Source organism: Heterodontus francisci, unplaced genomic scaffold (genome assembly GCF_036365525.1).
Source record: "Heterodontus francisci isolate sHetFra1 unplaced genomic scaffold, sHetFra1.hap1 HAP1_SCAFFOLD_2288, whole genome shotgun sequence".
NCBI lineage: Eukaryota > Metazoa > Chordata > Chondrichthyes > Heterodontiformes > Heterodontidae > Heterodontus > Heterodontus francisci.
In genome coordinates, this window is record NW_027142166.1 from 1 (window position 1) to 18306 (window position 18306).

Consider the following 18306-nt stretch of genomic DNA (forward strand, 5'->3'; position numbering starts at 1 on the left):
TAGTGCCCCTTGTCCTACCTTTGCTCCCGGTCAGGGAGCTGATCTTCCTGGGTTTGGCTCGAATGTCATAAATGATGGGATACTGGAACCAGGGAAACCTGGAGAGAAAGAGAGAGAGAGTGGAGTGAGAGAGAGAGACAGAATTCAGCAGAATCCCACCAGCGAGTCCCAGGGCCTCTCCCTTCTCACACTCGCTGGGTTTAAATCCCCCCTCCCGTTCACCCCAAACTGACTGCTCCCACCCCACCGTCCCTGCCCCGAAACTCCACACTCCCTCAGCACCCCCCCTGCTGACGGTACCTGACGTGCAGCCCTTCGGCCAGGATGGTGTTCGGCTGGATGCCCCCCAGACGGCTGAAGATTATTGCTCGCTGCCCGCCTTCCACTGCAGAGGGAAAAGGGAAAAAAAAAAGAGACAGTCCGGGGTCAGTCCGCATTGGGAACCCGCGAGACAGCAACCACCGCGCCTCCCGGATCCAGCGAGTCCCCCTGGCAGTGCCAACTCACCCGTGTAGATGGACTCCTTCACACCGTACATCAGGGCTCCGGCTCCCAGCACCAGCTTGAGGGCCGTGCCAGCACCCCGGCCGCCAGCGGGCATTCGGCTGGCAAAGTCGCGCAGATTCTGTGCCATGCTGTTAGCTCCCTGAACAGAGAGGAACGAATATTGTACATCAGTCATACACACACACACGGGGTTAGGTACAGAGTAAAGCTCCCTCTACACTGTCCCCCATCAAACACTCCCCAGGACAGGGACAGTACGGGGGGTTAGATACAGAGTAAAGCTCCCTCTACACTGTCCCCCATCAAACACTCCCCAGGACAGGTACAGCACGGGGGTTAGGTACAGAGTAAAGCTCCCTCTACACTGTCCCCCATCAAACACTCCCAGGACAGGTACAGCACGGGGATTGGCTGGTCAATTTGGAGCACTTCCTGCCAGCAATCAGGGGGAGCAGCTGTACCTGTGCTGCAGCAACTGCAGAGTGGAGAGAGGAGAGAGGAAAAACTGCAAAGAGGTGACTATAGAGTGGAGACAGCTGCATTTACTGAGGAACTGTTGCACTTTTTCAAGGATTAAGACCTGCAAGTCATTTTGGAGAGGTGGGTGTTGGAGCGCCAGAGAACTGTTGGTTGTTTGGACTGTCGGGGGAGGGAGGAGGCACCGGAAGATCCAGGGGTGGGGCTGCCCGGCTGAAGACTAGCTTTATACAACAACAGAAAAGGGAGAGAACGCGGCGGCTCTAGCCGACCCGGGCGAAGAACCCTCCCCTAACTGGAAGATTGAATTGTAGACTCTGCAGGAAGGTGCTCCAACCACCAAGTGAACTGTACCATCCTCGCAGCTGTTCTCTCTCTTCCATCACTCGGCCACCTATCCTCTCCTCTCCTTTTCAACCCTATCCTCCTCTACTCCCATCCCCACCTCCCCCATTCATATTGTTTGTGTTAAAGTAAACTGTCGTGTGCTTTGTTTCTTGGGGGTGGGCGTAGCTCTGCGACCCCATGGCAAGCCCCTCTTCGCCGGTGGCGGGGCCTTCCCGTTCATATGCTGCTGCAGCTGCACCTGGTGCCCCGTCACCGTTTGCTTTTTTAACATCGAAGCACGGGGTCAAGAGCTACGTCCACCCGAACATGACTATCGAGGCATGTGTGAAAGCAATGGCCGAGGTTGTCGGCCCTTCGGCCATTGTTGCAGCCTCTAAAATGTATGGGAAGGCAGTGTTGTTCCTGAGGACCGAGCGGGCGGTGTCCCTGGCTCTGAGCAAGGGGCTCACCGTGGGCGGGACCTTTCTGCCAGTGGACCCCCTGGAGGCCACTGCGCAAAGGCTCATTCTATCCAATGTCCCGCCCTTCGTTCCTGGTGAGCTCCTCCTTCCCCACCTGCACCATCTGGGGGAGGTAAAGACGGGGCTCACCCCAGTCCCGCTCGGTCTTCGGGAGAACAGCCTCCGACACGTGTACTCCTTCCGCCGCCAGTTATTCATGCAGCTGGCGCGGGAGGAGGTGACAGAGGGCCACTTCAATACAGAGTTCCAGGGGACGGCCTACCGCGTCTTCTGGACCTCGGACGGGGTGCGGTGCCATGTCTGTAAGGGAGTGGGGCATGTTCGTAAGAACTGCCCCAACCTCCCGGCTGCCAACTCCAACTCGGCGGCCCAGGGTGGCGACGCTGCACCTCCTCCCACCCCCCCTACACCACCACCAGATACCATTCAGTCGGTACCGGAGGCTGTGGTTTTCACGGCCTCCGGCAGGGAGGGGGGTGACCGTCCAAGTGGAAGGAAGGCGCGGAGGAGAAATAAACATCGAGAGGCGTGTCCCCTGGACACCGTGACACTACCCGAGCCTGAGCTCAGCCCAAGGCCCAATCTCGGGAAGTCAACTTGCCCCAGGGCTGGGCTCAAGCCCAGGGTGAATAAAAAAAGGAGAGTGTGGAGGTGGAGGCCTCTGAGCCTCCGCACACAACTGGGAAAAAGAGGAGAAGGCACCCCTCCACAGAGGTAACAAGGGGCCCTGAGGCGCAGGGCCCATCTTTTGGAGGGGAGCTGTCTCCTGTTTCGGGTCCCCAGGTTTCCCCTACCGCCACCACCAAGGCTGCAAAGTCCGGGCAGGAGCACTCTATTCCTCAGGATGGAGGGGAGGGCCCCGGTACTTGAGGCCCCTCCTGAAGGAGTAAGTGGGGCCCTGCTTGTGGTGGGGGAGCCTGGGGACGCCGCCCATTCTGCCACTGCTACTGGGTCGGGTGCCCTGAATAAAGGGGAGGGCGAGGCCCCAGAGGGTCGGGCCTCCCAGCCGGAGTCCACCACCAACCAGGAGACACCCGACCCAGTTATAACTGAGAATGCTGCCCCATCTGCTGGGCCTGTGGGTGCTGGCGGAGCGGGAGATGGCCTCCTCTCGCCGCCTCCAGTCTCGGCTCCGGCTGGTTTCCCGGAGTCCGGAACTTCTGTCTCCCCTGGACCACTCATTGGCCTGGGGACGGAGGTGGAGGGGGGTCCTGAACCGCTGGTGCCTACAGACTCCAGTTTCACAATAGAACCCAGAGAGGACTCCTCCGCCATCGATCCTGGGGGTGGGATCGCGACAGAGGCAGGACCAGCTGGCGCGGCCGGGACGTCCGCCCCACAGTGTGTGGTGGATGTGTCGGCCGCTGGTGGTGACGACCCGGAGGAGGATGGGGATTCGGTGCGGGGCACGGAGGATGATCTTGATTCCATCGCCAGTGAGGTGGTGGAGTCCCTCGTGCCTCCCACCGAATCTCCTCTCATCCCCACGGCGGAACTCTGGGATTTCCTCGCGGTTTGCAGGGGCTGCCGCAATAAAGTTCAGCTGGCCCTCGACCGCTGGTCGAATCTGGCGCTGATCATCCAGTCCGTCCGTGCTGCCCTGAAGACAACGGGCAAGCGCGCGGGCGTGAAACTGGTTGAGAGGGGCCATTTTAATGTGTTCCTCAATGGGTTGCTGGGGGAGTGGAAAGCCAGGTGCACTTCCACTCCCCCCTCACAGTGAGCTGTTGGTGACGGGTTTTAAGTACCTTTGACATGAAGATAACCATAGCCAGCCTCAACATCAACGGCAGCAGAGGGGCTCACCGCAGATTTCACAATCTCTCAGTCCTTAGGGAAGGGAGATACGCGGTGAGCTTTCTGCAGGAAACCCACACCGTTCTGGGAGACGAAGCCACCTGGCTCCTGGAGTGGCAGGGTGGGGTCTACATGAGTCACCTCACCCCTATTTCTAGTGGGGTGGCTATCTTGTTGGCCACGACTTTTCAGCCGGAGATCTTGGGGGTCAAGGAGCTAATGCCGGGCCGCTTGCTCCACCTCGCCGTTCGCTTGGGTAGTGTGCCGCTCCACTTTGTGAACGTGTACGCGCCCAGACCTGGCGCGTTGCAAGCGCGCTTCTTTGAAGAAGTGTCCGCTCTCTTGAGCTCCATCGATAGCGGCGAGTGCATCATCCTCGGGGGGGATTTTAACTGCACCCTCGAGGTGGGGGATCGCTCCGGTCCCCAGCGCGGCCAATCGTCGGTGGAGAAGTTGAGGGGACTGATCAGCTCCCTTAACTTGGTGGACGTCTGGCGGAATCTCCATCCCGACTCCAGCGCCTTCACGTGGAGGTCTGGAGGAGGAGGGTCCCGAATCGACCGCCTCTACATTTCGCAGGCGTACGCCTCCCGCGTCTCGGCGGCCTCCATGCGGCTGGTGCAGTGCTCGGACCACCGCTTGGTGTGGGCGGAGTTCACTCCACTCCGCACGCGGGCGGGGTCCGCGTACTGGCACTTTAACAACCGGCTGCTGGAGGACGTGCGATTTCGGGACTCGTTCTGTCGATTCTGGGCCGACTGGAGAAGGAAGCGGGGGGGCTTCCCCTCCTTGAGGCTATGGTGGGATGTGGGCAAGACTCACATCCGCGTCTTCTGTCAGGAGTACGCGAAGGGGTCGACCAAGAGGCGGGAAGCCGAGATCGGGCGCCTTGAGAGGGAGGTGCTCGACTTGGAATCCCGCCTCGGTCATGCCGTCGCGGACCCGGCCCTGTGGCAGGCGTACAAAGAGAAGAAGGGCGCGCTGAGGAACCTGCAGCTCAAAGGGTCCCGAGGCGCGTACGTGAGGTCGCGGATCCAGATCCTGGAAGATTTGGACCGTGCCTCACCCTTCTTCTACTCGCTGGAAAAATGGCGGGGGGTCCGTAAGCAGCTCGTTGAGCTGCTGGCCGACGACGGATCCTCCATCACGGATCCGGAGGGAATGGGCCTCCTGGTCCGGACGTATTACAGTGCGTTGTTCTCTCCGGATCCGTCCAGCGAGGATGCGCGCAGAGTTTTGTGGGAGGACCTGCCGCAGGTCAGCCCGGAGGGCACCGAAGGATTGGAGGCTCCGCTCACGTTGGCGGAGCTGACTGGCGCCCTCCACCAGCTCTCGAGGGGCAAATCCCCAGGGCTGGATGGGTTGACCGTGGAGTTCCTCAGGGCGTTCTGGGACGTCCTGGGGGACGATTACGCGCGGGTCTTGGGGGAAAGCCTGGCGATCGGTGAGATGCCCCTCTCGTGGCGCAGGGCGGTCATCGTCCTGCTGCCGAAGAGGGGCGATCTCCGCCTGCTTAAAAACTGGCGTCCGGTCTCCCTCCTCAGCACGGATTATAAGATCTTTGCCCGGGCTATGTCTACCCGCCTGGGCTCCGTGCTGGCCCACATGATCCACCCCGACCAGTCCTACACGGTCCCGGGCCGGTCCATCCAGGACAACATCCACCTGGTCCGGGACCTGATCCATCTTTCCCAGAGGACTGGTCAGTCGGTCGCCTTTCTCTCCCTCGATCAGGAGAAGGCGTTCGACAGGGTGGATCACGATTACCTTTTCGGGACTCTGCGCGCTTTCGGACTTGGGCCGCATTTCGTGGCCCGGGTCCGACTTTTATACGCTGCCGCAGAGTGTCTAGTCAAAGTTAACGGGTCCTTGACGGCGCCCCTTCGCTTTGGGAGATGAGTGCGTCAGGGGTGCCCCATGTCCGGCCAATTGTATACCATCTGCGTGGAGCCCTTCCTGTGCCTGCTTCGCAGGAGGTTGACGGGATTGGCTCTGCGCGAGCCGGCCATGCGGGTCGTCCTCTCGGCTTACGCCGACGACGTGCTCCTCGCAATCACAGATCCCGTTGACTTGCGGAGGATGCGCGACTGCCAGCAGACCTTTTCTGCCGCGTCCTCCGCGAGGATCAATTGGGAGAAATGTTCCGGACTCCTGGTTGGTCAGTGGCGGGTGGACTCCCTGCCGGAGGAGATGACACCTTTTGCGTGGAGCACCACGCACCTCCTCTATCTGGGAGTCCACCTTAGCCCCGCTGAGGAAGCCTGGCCGGCAAACTGGCAGGAGTTGGAGGCGAAAGTCACCGCTCGGCTGGGGCGCTGGACAGGACTGCTCCGAGTGCTTTCCTACAGGGGCCGAGCGTTGGTCATAAACCAACTGGTGGCCTCCATGCTGTGGTACCGGTTGGTCACTTTGGCCCCGCCCCCTGTATTTGCCACCAAGATCCAGAAGAAACTCGGCGATTTCTTCTGGGGCAAGAGGAAACACTGGGTCTCTGCCGCGGTCCTGAGTCTCCCGATCGAGGAGGGCGGTCAGTCGCTGGTGTGCGTCCGCACCCAGGCTGCGACTCTCCGCCTTCGGACCCTGCAGAGATACCTGTACGTCGAGCGTCCTCCCAGATAGTGTGCGCTGGCGACGTATTTTTTCCGCCAGTGTCACTGCCTTCAAGACGACACGCAGCTCCCGGTGGAGTCCGTTAGCCGCGCCTCTCTGAGGGAGTTGCCTGTCTTTTACCGGGATCTTTTCCGAGTCTGGAACATGGTCGCCTCCAGTCAGGGCGCTCCCCCGCCGGCGGAGGAGAGCGCCTCGGCTGTCCGGGCGGCCGTCTCCGGGGACGGTCCGGCGGGCGGAGGAGTAGCCGAAACCCCCGGGACGCCCCTCACTGCGGGTGGCGAGGGGGCTCGGGAGTGCGGAGCGATCCCGGCCGAGCTGACCCCCGCTCGGCCGGAACTGCTCATCGGACCCAGGCCCCGAAACCCTCCTCGGGAGCCGGTCCCGCACAACCCGAGCCGCCTCTCGGAAATGCCCTCCGTGCCATTCCAATCGGCGCGGAGGGGTTTCCTGTACGGGCTGCTCCTGCACACTCTCCACTTCCTCGCCCTCGTCAGCCGGCCGGACACGCCCTGGCGGTCCGCGTTGCCATCTGGCGGTGAGGGGAAACCCCGATGGAGGTCTCTCTACGCGGGAGTCTTCCCCCTTTACATCGGGGACCTGGGGTGGAGGGTGCTGCACAGAGCTGTCCCGTGCAATAGGCTTTTAAGTAGGTTCACGGACTCCCAGGCCAGCTGTACTTTCTGCGGCCTGGACGAGTCCGTGTTCCACGTTTATACGGAGTGTGCGAGGTTGCAGCCCCTATTTGAGTATCTGAAGGGGCTGCTCCTCAAATTCTGGCTGCACTTCAGTCCCACGCTCCTGATCTTTGGGCACCCGGTGCGGAGGGGCTTGGGCCGGGAGGAGGATCTCCTCGTCGGTCTGCTCCTGGGCCTGGCCAAGGTGGCAATTCACAGGTCCAGGTTGCGGGCCGTCGGGGGGGTCCGTCCTCCCCGATTGCCTGCCCCTCTTCCGCGGTTACGTTCGCGCCCGGGTGTCCCTGGAAAAGGAGCATGCGGTGTCCGCCGGTACGCTTGAGGCCTTCCGCGACCGGTGGGCACCGCAGGGACTGGAGTGCATCGTCGACGCCGAGAATGGCATTTTAATTTGAGTTTTTTTGTTTATTTATCTGGTTTTAATAAAGTTATTTTAAAAATATAAGTGTGTATATAAAGGGGGCCTGAGGAATGAAGGCCCCCTCGACATATAAAAAAAAACGGGGGTTAGATACAGAGTAAACCTCCCTCTACACTGTCCTCCATCAAACACTTCACTAGTTACCAGAGTTTCTGGTAATTTACGTTTACTTCTCATTCCCTCGGCTAGATTGTCAGTTACTAATGATCTCCCGGGTTGAATGTTGGTTACTGATTTTTACCGTGGTTTAAGGCCAGTTGCATGTTTTGTTGCCGTGTTTTAACACTGGGTATTGGTCATTAAGCTGGGATAATGCTCGGTCATTCACACCGAGTGTAATTCTGTCTAACACTAGTTTCTTGTTAAAACCCTTGTTTAATGAGGTATTAACTCTTTCATACTAGCTACTGCTTATTGGTCTGGTTACTGGATAGTACCCTGATTTAACTCCGGTTACTGATTAGCCTACTTTCACACTTTCTTAGAGTCATAGAGTTATACAGCACAGAAACAGGCCCTTCGGCCCAATGCACCTGCGCCGACCATCAAGCACCCTTCCAATCTAATCCCATTTTCCAGCACTTGGCCCGCAGCCTTGTATGCTACGGCGTTTCAAGTGCTCATCTAAATACTTCTTAAATGTTGTGAGGGTTCCTGCCTCTCCCACCCCTTCAGGCAGTGTGTTCCAGATTCCAGCTACCCTCTGGGTGAAAATATTTTTCCTCAAATCCCCTCTAAACCTCCTGCCCCGTCCCTTGAATCTATGCCCCCTGGTTATTGACCCCTCCGCTAAGGGAAAAAGTTTCTTCCTATTTACCCGATCTATGGCCCTCATAATTTTGTTTACCTCAATCAGGTCCCTCCTCAGCTCTAAGGAAAACAACCCCAGCCTATCCAGTCTCTCTTCATAGCTGAAATGCTCCAGCCCAGGCAACATCCTGGTGAATCTCCTCTGCACCCTCTCCAGTGCAATCACATCCTTCCTATAGTGTGGTGATCAGAACTGTACACAGTACTCCAGCTGTGGCCTAACTAGTGTTTTATACAGCTCCATCATAACCTCCCTGCTCTTATATTCTATGCCTCGGCTAATAAAGGCAAATAGCCTGTGTGCCTTCCTAACCACATTATCTACCTGTGCTGCTGCCTTCAGTGATCTATGGACAAGTACACCAAGGTCCCTCTGACCCTCTGTACTTCCTAGGGTCCTACCATCCATTGTATATTCCCTTGCCTTGTCAGTCCTCCCGAAAGACATCACCTCACACTTCTCAGGATTAAATTCCGTTTGCCACTGCTTTGCCCATCTTCCCAGCCCATCTATATTGTCCTGTAATCTAAGGCTTTCCTCCTCACTATTTACGACGCCACCAATTTTCGTGTCATCTGCGAACTTACTGATCATACCTCCTACATTCACGTCTAAATCATTAATGTACACTACAAACAGCAAGGGTCCCAGCACCGATCCCTGCGGTACACCACTGGTCACAGGCTTCCACTCGCAAAAACAACCCTCGACCATCACCCTCTGCCTCCTGCCACTAAGCCAATTTTGGATCCAATTTGCCAAATTGCCCTGGATCCCATGGGCTCTTACCTTCTTAACCAATCTCCCATGCGGGGCTTATCAAAAGCCTTACTGACGTCCATGTAGACTACATCAACTGCTTTACCCTCATCTACACATCTAGTCACCTCCTCGAAAAATTCAATAAAGTTAGTTAGACACGATCTCCCCCTGACAAAGCCACACTGACTATCCCTGATTAATCCCTGCCTCTCCAAGTGGAGATTAATCCTGTCTCAGAAGTCTTTCCAATATTTTCCCAACCACTGATGTTAGACTCACTAGCCTGTAATCACCTGGTTTATCCTTGCTACCCTTCTTGAATAATGGTACCACATTCGCTGTCCTCCAGTCCTCTGGTACCTCTTTTGCAGCCAGAGAGGATTTGAAAATTTGTGTCAGAGCCCCTGCAATCTTTCCCCTTGCCTCACATAACAGTCTGGGATACATCTCATCTGGGCCTGGGGATTTATTCACTTTAAAGCCCGCTAAAACCTCCTCCCTTTCAATGCTAATATGTTCAAGTATATCACAATCCCCCTCCCTGATCTCTACACCTACATCGTCCTTCTCCATAGTGAACACAGATGAAAAGAAATCATTTTAAAACCTTAACTGTGCCCTTCGGCTCCACACACCGATTGCCACTTTGGTCCCTACTCTTTCCCTGGTTATCCTCTTGCCCTTAATATACTTATAAAACGCCTTGGGATTTTCCTTTATCTTGTCTGCTAGTGTCTTTTCATGTCCCCTCTTCACTCTCCTAATTACTTTTTCAGGTAGTCCCCTACACTTTCTATACTCCTCTTGGGCTTCCGCTGTTTTCAGTGCTCTGAATCTGCCACAAGCCTCCTTTTTTTCCCCTTATCCAATCCTCTATATCCCAAAACATCCAGGGTTCCCTGGACTTGTTGGCCCTACCCCTCACATTTACGGGAACATGTTGGCACTGAACTCTCACAATTTCCTCTTTGAACGACTCCCACTGGTCTGATGTAGACTTTCCTACAAGTAGCTGCTCCCAGTCCACTTTGGCCAGATCCTGTTTCATCAAATTGAAATCGGCCGTCCCCCAATTCAGTACCTTTAATTCCGGACCGTCTTTGTCCTTTTCCATAACTACCTTAAACCTTCGAGTTATGGTCACTATCCCCGAAATGCTCCCCCACTAACACTTCTACCACTTGTCTGGCTTCATTCCCTAGTATTAGGTCCAGTACTGCCCCTTCTCTTGTCGGACTTTATCCATACTGGCTCAAAAAGCTCTCCTGTATGTACTTTAAGAATTCCGCCCCCCTTTCAGCCTTTTGCGCCAAGACTATCCCAGTTAATATTGGGGAAGTTGAAATCCCCGATTATTTTCACACCTCTGAGATTTGCCAATATATCTGCTCCTCTATCTCTCCCTGACTGTTTGCAGGCCTGTGGTACACTCCCAGCCAAGTGATTGCCCCCTTTTTGATTTTAGGTTCTACCCATAAGGCCTAATTTGAGGAGCCTTCTAAGATATCATCCCTCCTTACTGCAGTAATTGTCTCTTTAATCAACAGTGCAGTGCCACTTCCTCTTCTACCCCCTTCCCCTATCACATCTGAAGATGCAATATCCTGGGATATTGAGCTGCCAGTCCTGCCCTTCCCTCAACCATGTCTCTGCGATAGCAGTAATATCATAATCCACGTGTTAATCAACGCCCTCAATTCACCTGCCTTACTAGTAAGACTCCCTGCATTAAAATATATACAATCTAGTCTTGCATTGTTTGCTTAAGCCTTACTCTGCCTGCCAGATTGACTAAACTTCTCATGCTTATTTGATTGTACATCACCCCCCTACAGTGCTTTTTTTTAAAAAATTCATTCGTGGGATGTGGGCGTCACTGGCTAGGCCAGCATTTATTGCCCATCCCTAATTGCCCCTTGAGAAGGTGGTGGGGAGCTGCCTTCTTGAACCGCTGCAGTCCATGTGGGGTAGGCACACCCACAGTGCTGTCAGGAAGGGAGTTCCAGGATTTTGGCCCAGTGACGGTGAACGAACGGCCGATACAGTTCCAAGTCAGGATGGTGTGTGGCTTGGAGGGGAACTTGCAGGTGGTGGTGTTCCCATTGCATCGGCTGCCCTTGTCCTTCTAGTTGGTCGAGGTCGCGGGTTTGGAAGGTGCTGTCGAAGGAGCCTTGGTGCGTTGCTGCAGTGCATCTTGTAGATGGTACACACTGCTGCCACTGTGCGTCGGTGGTGGAGGGAGTGAATGTTTGTGGATGGGGTGCCAATCAAGCAGGCTGCTTTGTCCTGGATGGTGTCAAGCTTAAGTGTATTCCATCACACTCCTGACTTGCGCCTTGTCAGTGGTGGACAGGCTTTGGGGAGTCAGGAGGTGAGTTACTCGCCTCAGGATTCCCAGCCTCTGACCTGCTCTTGTAGCCACGGTATTTATATGGCTACTCCAGTTCAGTTTCTGCTCAATGGTAGCCCCTAGGATGTTGATAGTGGGGGGATTCAGCGATGGTAGTGCCGTTGAATGTCAAGGGGAGATGGTTAGATTCTCTCTTGTTGGAGATGGTCATTGCCTGGCACTTGTCTGGTGAGAATGTTACTTGCCACTTATCAGCCCAAGCCTGGATATTGTCCAGGTCTTGCTGCATTTCTACACAGACTGCTTCAGTCTCTGAGGAGTCGCGAATGGTGCTGAACATTGTGCGATCATCAGCGAACATCCCCACTTCTGACCTTACGATTGAAGGAAGGTCATTGATGAAGCAGCTGAAGATGGTTGGGCCGAGGACACTACCCTGAGGAACTCCTGCAGTGATGTCCTGGAGCTCAGATGATTCACCTCCAACAACTGCATCTTCCTTTGCGCTAGGTATGACTCCAGCCAGCGGAGGGTTTTCCTCCTGATTCCCATTGACCTCAGTTTTGCTAGGGCTCCTCGATGCCATACTCGGTCAAATGCTGCCTTGATGTCAAGGGCAGTCACTCTCACCTCACCTCTGTATCCCATCCCCCTGCCAAATTAGTTTAAACCCCCGCCCAACAGCACTAGCAAACCTCCCAGCAATGATGTAGGTCCCGTTCCGGTTCAGGTGCAACCGGTCCACCTTATCCAGATCCCATCTTTGCCAGAAACAGGCCCAGTGAACCGGGAAACTAAAGCCCTCCCTCCTGCACCATCTCCTCAACCATGCATTCATCTGCTCTAACCTCGGCTTGTGAGAGAGACTAGAATTAGGGGGCACAGTTTATGAATGAGGGGGTCGCCCTTTTAAGACAGAGACGAGGAGAAATTTTTTTTTCTGAGGGTCGTCAGTCTGTGGAATTCTCTTCCCCAGAGAGCAGTGGAGGCTGGATCATTATTAGATAGATTTTGTGATCGACAAGGGAGTCAAGGGTTATGGCGGGGGCCAGACAGGAAAGTGGAGTTGAGACCACAACCAGATCGGCCAAGATCTAATCGAATGGTGCAGCAGGCTCAAGGGGCCGAATGGCCTACTCCCAAGTCCGATGTTCCTGATGTTAGATCGGCCTAACCCTAGTTACTGGCTATTGCCCTGGTTTAACACTGCTTCTCACCCCAGCATAACCCTAGTTATTGGATCCTGCCCTGGCTTAACACTGCTTCATCACCCTGGCTCAACCCGAGGTGCTACATTTTACTCCAACTCAACACCGGTTCCTAGTTATTGCACTGGTTTATGGCAGATTCCTAGTTATTGCACTGGTTTATGGCCGGTTCCTAGTTATTGCACTGGTTTATGGCCGGTTCCTAGTTATTGCACTGGTTTGTGGCCGGTTCCTAGTTACTGCACTGGTTTATGGCCGGTTCCTAGTTATTGCACTGGTTTATGGCCGGTTCCTAGTTACTGCACTGGTTTGTGGCCGGTTCCTAGTTATTGCACTGGTTTGTGGCCGGTTCCTAGTTATTGCACTGGTTTGTGGCCGGTTCCTAGTTACTGCACTGGTTTATGGCCGGTTCCTAGTTATTGCACTGGTTTATGACCGATTCCTAGTTATTGCACTGGTTTATAGCCGGTTCCTAGTTATTGCACTGGTTTATGACCGATTCCTAGTTACTGCACTGGTTTATAGCCGGTTCCTAGTTATTGCACTGGTTCATGGCCGATTCCTAGTTATTGCACTGGTTTATGGCCGGTTCCTAGTTATTGCACTGGTTCATGGCCGATTCCTAGTTATTGCACTGGTTTATAGCCGGTTCCTAGTTATTGCACTGGTTCATGGCCGATTCCTAGTTATTGCACTGGTTTATGGCCGGTTCCTAGTTATTGCACTGGTTTATGACCGATTCCTAGTTATTGCACTGGTTTGTGGCCGGTTCCTAGTTATTGCACTGGTTTGTGGCCGGTTCCTAGTTACTGCACTGGTTTATGACCGATTCCTAGTTATTGCACTGGTTTGTGGCCGGTTCCTAGTTATTGCACTGGTTTATGACCGATTCCTAGTTATTGCACTGGTTTATGACCGGTTCCTAGTTATTGCACTGGTTTGTGGCCGGTTCCTAGTTATTGCACTGGTTTGTGGCCGGTTCCTAGTTATTGCACTGGTTTGTGGCCGGTTCCTAGTTACTGCACTGGTTCATGACCGATTCCTAGTTATTGCACTGGTTTATAGCCGGTTCCTAGTTATTGCACTGGTTTATGACCGATTCCTAGTTATTGCACTGGTTTATAGCCGGTTCCTAGTTACTGCACTGGTTTATGACCGATTCCTAGTTATTGCACTGGTTTATAGCCGGTTCCTAGTTATTGCACTGGTTCATGGCCGATTCCTAGTTATTGCACTGGTTTATGGCCGGTTCCTAGTTATTGCACTGGTTTATGACCGATTCCTAGTTATTGCACTGGTTTGTGGCCGGTTCCTAGTTATTGCACTGGTTTGTGGCCGGTTCCTAGTTACTGCACTGGTTTATGACCGATTCCTAGTTATTGCACTGGTTTGTGGCCGGTTCCTAGTTATTGCACTGGTTTGTGGCCGGTTCCTAGTTATTGCACTGGTTTGTGGCCGGTTCCTAGTTATTGCACTGGTTTGTGGCCGGTTCCTAGTTACTGCACTGGTTCATGACCGATTCCTAGTTATTGCACTGGTTTATAGCCGGTTCCTAGTTATTGCACTGGTTTATGACCGATTCCTAGTTACTGCACTGGTTTATGGCCGGTTCCTAGTTATTGCACTGGTTTATGGCCGATTCCCAGTTATTGCACTGGTTTATGACCGATTCCTAGTTACTGCACTGGTTTATGGCCAGTTCCTAGTTATTGCACTGGTTTATGACCGATTCCTAGTTACTGCACTGGTTTGTGGCCGATTCCTAGTTATTGCACTGGTTTATGACCGGTTCCTAGTTATTGCACTGGTTTATGACCGATTCCTAGTTACTGCACTGGTTTATGGCCAGTTCCTAGTTATTGCACTGGTTTATGACCGATTCCTAGTTACTGCACTGGTTTGTGGCCGATTCCTAGTTATTGCACTGGTTTGTGGCCGGTTCCTAGTTATTGCACTGGTTTATGGCCGGTTCCTAGTTACTGCACTGGTTTATGACCGATTCCTAGTTATTGCACTGGTTTATGGCAGATTCCTAGTTATTGCACTGGTTTATGGCCGGTTCCTAGTTACTGCACTGGTTTATAGCCGGTTCCTAATTACTGCACTGGTTTATGACCGATTCCTAGTTATTGCACTGGTTTATGGCCAGTTCCTAGTTATTGCACTGGTTTATGACCGATTCCTAGTTATTGCACTGGTTTATAGCCGGTTCCTAGTTATTGCACTGGTTTATGGCCGGTTCCTAGTTATTGCACTGGTTTATGGCCGGTTCCTAGTTATTGCACTGGTTTATAGCCGGTTCCTAGTTACTGCACTGGTTTATGGCCGATTCCTAGTTATTGCACTGGTTTATGACCGGTTCCTAGTTATTGCACTGGTTTATGACCGATTCCTAGTTACTGCACTGGTTTATGGCCAGTTCCTAGTTATTGCACTGGTTTATGACCGATTCCTAGTTATTGCACTGGTTTATAGCCGGTTCCTAGTTATTGCACTGGTTTATGGCCGGTTCCTAGTTACTGCACTGGTTTATGACCGATTCCTAGTTATTGCACTGGTTTATGGCAGATTCCTAGTTATTGCACTGGTTTATGGCCGGTTCCTAGTTACTGCACTGGTTTATAGCCGGTTCCTAATTACTGCACTGGTTTATGACCGATTCCTAGTTATTGCACTGGTTTATGGCCAGTTCCTAGTTATTGCACTGGTTTATGACCGATTCCTAGTTATTGCACTGGTTTATAGCCGGTTCCTAGTTATTGCACTGGTTTATGGCCGGTTCCTAGTTATTGCACTGGTTTATGGCCGGTTCCTAGTTATTGCACTGGTTTATAGCCGGTTCCTAGTTATTGCACTGGTTTATGGCCGGTTCCTAGTTATTGCACTGGTTTATGACCGATTCCTAGTTATTGCACTGGTTTATAGCCGGTTCCTAGTTATTGCACTGGTTTATAGCCGGTTCCTAGTTATTGCACTGGTTTATGGCCGGTTCCTAGTTATTGCACTGGTTTATGGCCGGTTCCTAGTTATTGCACTGGTTTATGGCCGGTTCCTAGTTATTGCACTGGTTTATAGCCGGTTCCTAGTTATTGCACTGGTTTATGGCCGGTTCCTAGTTATTGCACTGGTTTATAGCCGGTTCCTAGTTATTGCACTGGTTTATGGCCGGTTCCTAGTTATTGCACTGGTTTATGGCCGATTCCTAGTTACTGCACTGGTTTATGGCCGGTTTCTAGTTATTGCACTGGTTTATGGCCGGTTCCTAGTTATTGCATTGGTTTATGGCCGGTTCCTAGTTACTGCACTGGTTTATAGCCAGTTCCTAGTTATTGCACTGGTTTATGGCCGGTTCCTAGTTACTGCACTGGTTTATAGCCAGTTCCTAGTTATTGCACTGGTTTATAGCCAGTTCCTAGTTATTGCACTGGTTTATGGCCGGTTTCTAGTTATTGCACTGGTTTATGGCCGGTTCCTAGTTATTGCATTGGTTTATGGCCGGTTCCTAGTTACTGCACTGGTTTATAGCCAGTTCCTAGTTATTGCACTGGTTTATGGCCGGTTCCTAGTTATTGCACTGGTTTATGGCCGGTTTCTAGTTATTGCACTGGTTTATGGCCGGTTCCTAGTTATTGCATTGGTTTATGGCCGGTTCCTAGTTATTGCATTGGTTTATGGCCGGTTCCTAGTTACTGCACTGGTTTATGGCCGGTTCCTAGTTATTGCATTGGTTTATAGCCAGTTCCTAGTTATTGCACTGGTTTATGGCCGGTTCCTAGTTATTGCACTGGTTTATAGCCAGTTCCTAGTTATTGCATTGGTTTATGGCCGGTTCCTAGTTATTGCATTGGTTTATGGCCGGTTCCTAGTTACTGCACTGGTTTATGGCCGGTTCCTAGTTATTGCATTGGTTTATAGCCAGTTCCTAGTTATTGCACTGGTTTATGGCCGGTTCCTAGTTATTGCACTGGTTTATAGCCAGTTCCTAGTTATTGCACTGGTTTATGGCCGGTTCCTAGTTATTGCATTGGTTTATAGCCAGTTCCTAGTTATTGCACTGGTTTATGGCCGGTTCCTAGTTATTGCACTGGTTTATAGCCAGTTCCTAGTTATTGCACTGGTTTATGGCCGGTTCCTAGTTATTGCATTGGTTTATGGCCGGTTCCTAGTTATTGCATTGGTTTATAGCCAGTTCCTAGTTATTGCACTGGTTTATGGCCGGTTCCTAGTTATTGCACTGGTTTATAGCCAGTTCCTAGTTATTGCACTGGTTTATGGCCGGTTCCTAGTTACTGCACTGGTTTATGGCCGATTCCTAGTTATTATACTAGTTACCAGTATATTGCCCAGATTAACATTTACTCAGTAATTTCTCACCTCACCTCTCCCGTTTCACATGGACAGAGGGCACCGGAAGTGTCGATCACGTTTCTGTCGCTCTCTGATGACGTACGGAAAATGGAGGCACTGCCACTGCCGTCCGTGAGGTCATTTCCGGGACGCAGACAAGCCGCAAACGGGGGTGGGGGGCGGGGTGCCGTCGGACGGGGAGAGGCGGGTGACTGCTGACGTCTGTCACCACTGTCCCCGCCCCTCCAAACAGACCACGCCCCCACCCACTGACCACGCCCTCTCACCACTGTCCCCGCCCCTCCAAACAGACCACGCCCCCACCCACTGGCCACGCCCTCTCACCACTGTCCCCGCCCCTCCAAACAGACCACGCCCCTACCCACTGGCCACGCCCTCTCACCACTGTCCCCGCCCCTCCAAACAGACCACGCCCCTACCCACTGGCCACGCCCTCTCACCACCGACCACGCACCTTTCCCACTGGCCACACCCCCTCTCCAAGCCTCCCCACCCGCACCCCCACCCCGACCCCCACCCCGACCCCCACCCCCACCCCGACCCCCACCCCGACCCCGACCCCCACCCCCACGCCCACCCCGACCCCCACCCCCACCCCGACCCCCACCCCGACCCCGACCCCCACCCTGACCCCGACCCCGACCCCCACCCCGACCCCCACCCCGACTTGCCTGTGAGGAAGCTGCAGCCCCTCCCGAACGAATAGCCCCAGGCCGGCAGGGGCAGCCGGCGGGGCGGCGTTGTCGTCCGGTGTCATTCCCCGCCCCCAGCCGAGGGGGCACGGCGGCCGGCAGCCCATTTCTCCCCTGCCATGAGGCGGCTGTTCGACTGCGCGAGGCACCGCGCGGCCGAGCCCCAGGGCACGGGCCGCGTCCATCCAGCCCCTCTTTTTTGTGCGACACCGTACCGCTCAGTGTCACTGCTGCCACAACAACCGACTGCATTTATATAGCGACTTTAACATCGAACGTTGTCCCAGACCTGGGTGGGCGGGGGAGGGGACTTCACAGGAGGGCAAATCAGACCGAAGTTTAACACCGAGCCACGTAGGGAGAGGTTAGGGACAGACGGGTGACAGCTCGGACAAGGAGGTGGGTTTTCAGGAGTGTCTTAAAGGGAGAGAGAGACGGAGATGTTCAGGGAGGGAAATCCAGAGCTCAGGGTCACCAGGGAGCTGAAGGCACGGCCACGAATGGCGGCGCGATGGGAATTGGGGGGGATGCTCGAGAGGCCAGGAGTGGAGGAGTGCAGCGGTCTCGGAGGGCCATAGGGGGCTGGTGGAGGATACAGGAGATAGGGAGCGTTGTAGGGAGATGGAGGAGGTTACAGAGGGAGGGAGGGTTGTAGGAGACTGGAGGAAGTTACAGAGATAGGGAGGGTTGTAAGGGGCTGGAGGAGGTTACAGAGATAGGGAGGGTTCTAGGGGCTGGAGGAAGTTACAGAGATAGGGAGGGTTGTAGGGGGCTGGAGGAGGTTACAGAGATAGGGAGGGTT

General features: G+C 53.9%; 1 protein-coding gene across 1 annotated transcript; it reads right to left on the reverse strand.

Annotated features, from left to right (window-relative positions):
- Positions 1 to 18: 18 nt before the first annotated feature.
- On the reverse strand, positions 19 to 16923 carry LOC137366702 (prohibitin-2-like; the record flags this gene model as incomplete). The annotated part of the gene is made up of 4 exons (XM_068028373.1): positions 16824 to 16923; positions 508 to 646; positions 301 to 385; positions 19 to 98 (listed from the first exon to the last, which is right to left on the reverse strand). Coding segments are annotated over exons 2-4 (292 nt in total), but the record flags the coding sequence as incomplete, so codon positions are not given.
- Positions 16924 to 18306: the final 1383 nt, after the last annotated feature.